Raw genomic sequence first — 5,745 nt, 5'->3', positions numbered from 1 at the left:
GTGTGTGTTTTTATTGCCGTCTCGTGGCCTGGACGATCTTTTAAAACGCTTTATCTTCTTGCTAAATCCATGCCTTCAAGAGTCTTTCTCATATTCCACCGAATGGTCAATACGACCTCGCCCAGACCATTAGCACTAAATTAGTAGCAACGGTCTATCGGTTGTAGCTTGGAAGTTACACTTGGACGAGATCTAAGCATTCGTGTGTCCCTGAAAAAAGCTGCACATTTTCAACGACACACATGCTGTATATTGAATATTGATTTGTTCAAGTTGGTGAAGGACTTCATTTCGAGAAAAGAATGTGTTAGCGTTTTTTTTTTATTTCGCTGCAGAAAGATGTAATGCAATGTAAGACAGAGCGTATGTTTGCAGTAAAAACATTTAACCACCGCAAATATCTCGCGACTTACAGTATTTCTATTTCATTGAGGAATCCATTCCTCACAAACAAAAAGGCAGTTTATAAGCAAGCTACGGGTCCTGACTACTTGTCAATTATACATATAGCCTCATTGTGTTCACTTGTGCCTAACGTTCTTTTAACGTATTAAGATCTCAGTTTTGAACAATAATGATGAAGTGTCGAGGAAAGTAGTACATCGGGCTTCTTGATTAATCCTGATAATATCACACTTCCAAATGTATGAATAAAGAAAGGATGACGACATTCCCACATGGAATAGTCAAGAAAATCTCAAACCAATGAGAGCATATGGCGTCTCGCCAAAAACAAAGAACAAGGCATGCCCCACTGAGTAACAGACCCAAGTCTTTTATCCGCTAAGATGTAACCTCACCTATACCCTATCTACTCACAACGTAGCCCACACACATGGCGCCTTGATTTTCCTTACAAAGAGACAACACGGCAAAACTAAAGATGCACTGCGCGCAATAGGATATGGGTAACTATAAAGATATGAATACCCCCAAATCTTAACAATATAAGTTAATAGGATTTTAGGTATAGGAGATCATCAACCGGCGTGTTTGGGTTGTTTGCATTATGCTTCTGTTATAACTGTTATTGTTTGATTGTGAGTTTTATTCATCGCCTGCGTGTTTATAAAGTTTTAATCTTACCTCTTGCGACTTCTTTAACCTCCTGTAGTGTGCTTTCTATTTCCTCCGGCAGTGTTCTTTTTAGTTCCTCCTGTTTTATGCTTGCTAGTTCCACAGGTCCCCTGTACCTTCTATCCATTGTTAAATCAGTAGTAGTCCTGTTCAACATCTCCTTGATGGCTAGCATGCGGAAATAACAGGTGTTTCCGTAACAGGTGCTCTGAGAATCCCTGTATACTAAAGCCACCCGTGTCCAACTGTTATTCTTCAGAAGACTTTCCACAGCGTCGGCTAGTTTGTTGTCCGTGTGCCCGACTCTCGTTAACATCGGGGCTCCCCGGAACTCGTTTCGGCAGGTTGAGGCCGACCCGCCCGCCGTGATGACCGGGACGTCCAGGTGAGTACCAAAGCGGCTCGCCTCCACCACAGTCAGTACATCCGTAGGGCCGATTATCACACTCGGCCTCAACGTCTCGGGCTGTTCGTAGAAGAGGTTGGTCAACTTGACATTAGTCCTGTACTGGCTGCATTCTGAGTCCAGCGTGTGAACCGTGAAGAAGTTGTTGTCCCTTGGCCCTAGCAAACCCGCGAGGCCCAGATCGTCGATGGCCCATTCGACTGTTGTTTGTATCTTGTCTAAAGACCAGGCGTACCTCACGTCCTGCGGTTGGATAACCAGGATCACAAACTCCTCGGAAGACACCTCCATCTTTCCCTTCAACAGAATCAGACCACAAATGACAAGAAACAGTCTAGCCGCCATGATGGTGTTTACAATGAGGAAGTGACCTTTGTTGCCTGCAACTCTGGCCTTTTTGGTAAATCATTAAAGCATTTCTCAGACGCCCAGAAAAGAACAACAAGAGATGTTGTATAATTAACTTTTTCCCAAGGGGTTCAATATTTACTTCGGTATTATGAAGGGTTGTCACAATTCTGGAGGTAATTTTAGCAACGTTTGTCGAGAAAAGAATGTTGTTTTAGTTGAACAAACAAGATTCTTAGATAGTTTGGTAATGTATTTAAAGTATTGTGTCGTGCCGTCCTGAGTTCAATAAATTGTACTCTGCTGTTTGTTCATAGCAGGAACAGACCAGTGGTAAAGAATGTTCTGATATAAGGTACCTATCAACGAGGGTTTGTGCACATATTGTACAATGCATACAACGAAAAATGAAATACCAATATTTGTAAATGCCTCTAATACAAATATGAAAGAAATGAATTATTCAAATCAGTTCCTACATTTTCCCTAGCTTTTCCCATGTCATAACCCCTCCACATATTATATTCATAATCACAAAACCCACTTAGTACTTATTACGTGAGACATTCGCGTTTCTGCTGACTGCAACTAAAAGTCCCCAAACTCCGCATCAATAATAGATAGAATCTTACACCAGATTAGACTTCTTGTTCTACATACATACGTTAACTGCCTGTAAATATGTATGTTATCATTTTATCGCTTGTAATTAGGCTTCGAGCATAAATTTATATTGAAGATTATCATTATCATAAACATCATGGCCTGAAATTTTTGCATGCAATCCGTATCTTAAAACGTTAATGTTGGCTATCTGTGCTTCAAGTGAATGTGAAATTACAACATATTTATTCGTGCAAGCCAAAACAAAAGTTCACGTGCGTCATTTAATTTCGTATTTCAAATTGCCATCATGTATCTCATGTATTCCTTGTAACATCATGACGTGACTCGCGGTGAGCAATAGATGAAAAGTTTGTGGCGCCCCCCGTCTCTGTACAGCGTGCTATCAGGTCAGGGTCAACTTAGCTCACCTGTAGTAATCTGACGAAAGACCACCAGGCAAAATGATGCCACTAGAATATGCAAGGATGAAACAAGAGAGTATCTTTTTGGTCGCCATGTGTACTTAGTACATGTATGTAGTGTAGTAGTCTCAGTAGCTGTGGAGAACTAACAGTGTTTTTGTCCCAGGGTGCAGTTCTCCCAGGACCCGGATGTTGAGCCTGACTGAGGCTCGGGTGTCGTCTGATTTTACATCGTCTGTTAGCACGCGTCCGTTCCCTTATCAACACAGCCATCATTACCGCTACATAGAATGCTTCATCAGTCCGTGGAATGTGGCAATCCCTTCTTGCTTTCCAAGGTACACAGCAACCGCAGTCGTCAACTTCTTACTCAACACAAAATAAGACAGGAATGCCTTGTGCCTGAGGGCGTTGGCAGCTGTGTTTTGGCGCGATGGTTGTTGTTGTGGATGAGAGGGGAAGAGTGACCGATGTCGTATGCTTAACGACAAGTAATATTACATAGAACATCACTGGCTTGTATACATACATATAACAGGCGGTCTGTTTAAGACTACCGATGACAGAAGAACTGTAGTTGTGTTTGTGAACATAACTTCTAATCTTTACTCACAGCGATTCTTGCCATGACAGTTACTTCATAGACGACTTGTGCCATCTATTCCTACTGTACACTAAGATGACCTGGACACCTGTCCTCCATTATTTCGTGTCTTAGACCTCTGACTCCTTCACTCAAAGACGTCTTATGGACTGCTGTGCTAGTCTGCACTAAAGAGTTTTTGGCTTTTAGGAGCCAAAAGGGCTTCCACGACTGCATGTTTCCTGGCTTTTAGACCAGATATCCAGGCCAATCAAGAACGAAAGTTGAACAGATGTACACTGTCAGATGTAGAGACGTCAGGAGGTCTGCCAAGCTTTTCTTTGCTGTGTTAAGGATGTTCAGGTAGACTGAATACTCCCCAGATTTGTCCAATGTTGCTGGCGCCACAACGTGACTCTGTTCAGACGACAAAAAAAGAAAACTCCCACCAGTTCTTGTACTGTATGGCGGGTATTTCAGGTCAAGGTCTTTCTGGGTTACGAGGGGGGGGGGCATGGGGTATGTAATGCGTAGTCGTCATAGCCATATCACCCAAACTGACACCTGTGGGGAAACCATAACAAAACAAAACAACAAGCTATGAATGCAATTGAGTATAACGATTTTCTCAGTCAACAAAAACACGGTTCGTTGATGACATTATGATTAGTGTAGCCACCGGTTAGCCACTGTCGTGGTATAAACCGATCCCGCTGATACCCAATAGTAAAATGGGATTCGGTCACATGACTGTCGTGTGTAACTGACACATCATTATGAAGCCTCGTATCTTTGTCATGTTTGAAACTACTTGAAACGTTAGACCCTGCCTACTTCTGAGACTAATTAGTACTGGAATGACATCCACAACAATGCAATGTCCCCCACAGGACGGTGTTTTCTTACATAATACACACACCTTATCTGGCAGATTACACATGTACGCTTCTCTATCTGTCTATCAAAAAATAAACGTGTTGGTAAATCAAGGTGCTGTTATGTAAACAACCTGCGGTAGGTGCTGAAAACTTGGCGTTTTAACAGACCTAATCTCCAAGCAGATGTTGAAAACCCACTTGCAACAGAATTTCTTCTTTTTCTTTGGTCTTCCTCATCACCACGTGAAACAGGAGAAGTTCTGCTTCCAGTAGTATCTGTCAATCATTGCATACAGAAGTTCAGGTCATGAACTACAACAGAACGGTATATACAAAAACGTAACGATTTTGCCTCCCGACATCTACTTGGAGATTGGACAGGCACACATCGCTTCCATAATTGTGCGATAGATTTCATGAAATGCTGTAACGTATATAACCGTCGTCTCTTTGTATTTTTTGTCCATTTGATTTTACCTGTCTATTCCACTCATTCATGGAGGTCGCAGGTGATACGAAAGCTTTAATTAAGAATTGTATATACTGCATATACTTATATATGAGAAAGAGTGTGGCAGTGTACACTACCAGTAGACTAGCCCCATGTTGAAGTGCTGACATTACGGTGTAGCCCACATGCTATAGATACGGAGACGGGCACAGCCGGGCCAACTGTGTGTCTAAGCACGTACTCAGACGATCTTTTTATTTAGTTCAATTTCCCTGAAATTGTTCCAACACATTGCTGGAAATGTTTTCCGTTTCCTCTAATAAACTCCCTGCATGTGGCTTACAACATGTCGTGAGCTGCATTCAAAGTTCCCCTGAAATGAAACAGTACTCTCCCAACGCTATGCCACTGTGTCAGCAAAAATTCATAAAATTGACTAAGGGTATTTCTTATCGTGACATTTTTCCCGGTTTGATAGGTTTCATGTATGCCACTGCTTCTTCAATACCAGTCCCAATTAATTTCAAACCTGTTAGAAAGGATTTATCTGAACACGACGGAAATATCGATTTCAGAAAGAATGTTTCATGTATACTTTTATTGAAGTTAAATGTTTGATCTTTCTGTACATATGTGTGTGCAGTGTTCACTCCATAAAGGAATTGGATCAACTGATTACACTATTGTAAACAAGTTTGAATCAGTAATTCTTGCTCATACACACACACAGCCCACAGGAGAGGCTGCGTTACACCTCACTAATGAGAACTCGGAATGGAATTCCCTAGCAGTGAAGTGGGTATAATTGAGAACAAGAAATCGAAGATCTCATACCTCCGTGAAATATTTTTTGGTGAATTTCTTGTTTTAGTAATTATTGTGGATTTCTCTCCGATTCTGTCTATGCATTTTCCCACTGGCTCCCATAAGGCAAAAATTTCAAGCCTGCAGAAAATAAAGAGAGGAAATGAAAT

The 5,745-nt window shown here is 41.5% G+C and overlaps 1 protein-coding gene across 1 annotated transcript in view; it reads right to left on the bottom strand.

Annotated features, from left to right (window-relative positions):
- Positions 1-1,829, bottom strand: part of LOC109465960 (atrial natriuretic peptide receptor 2-like) — a 76,410-nt gene extending 74,581 nt beyond the window's left edge. The window contains exon 1 of the mRNA XM_019763453.1: positions 1,087-1,829. Within this exon, the coding sequence (XP_019619012.1) occupies positions 1,087-1,828 (742 nt within the window). The 5' untranslated portion in view covers position 1,829. The remainder of the gene's footprint in view (positions 1-1,086) is intronic.
- Between the last annotated feature and the right edge of the window lie 3,916 nt (positions 1,830-5,745).

Source organism: Branchiostoma belcheri, unplaced genomic scaffold (assembly GCF_001625305.1).
Source record: "Branchiostoma belcheri isolate BF01 breed outbred unplaced genomic scaffold, Haploidv18h27 scaffold16, whole genome shotgun sequence".
Lineage (NCBI taxonomy): Eukaryota > Metazoa > Chordata > Leptocardii > Amphioxiformes > Branchiostomatidae > Branchiostoma > Branchiostoma belcheri.
This window is presented reverse-complemented; position numbering and strand designations above follow the sequence as displayed.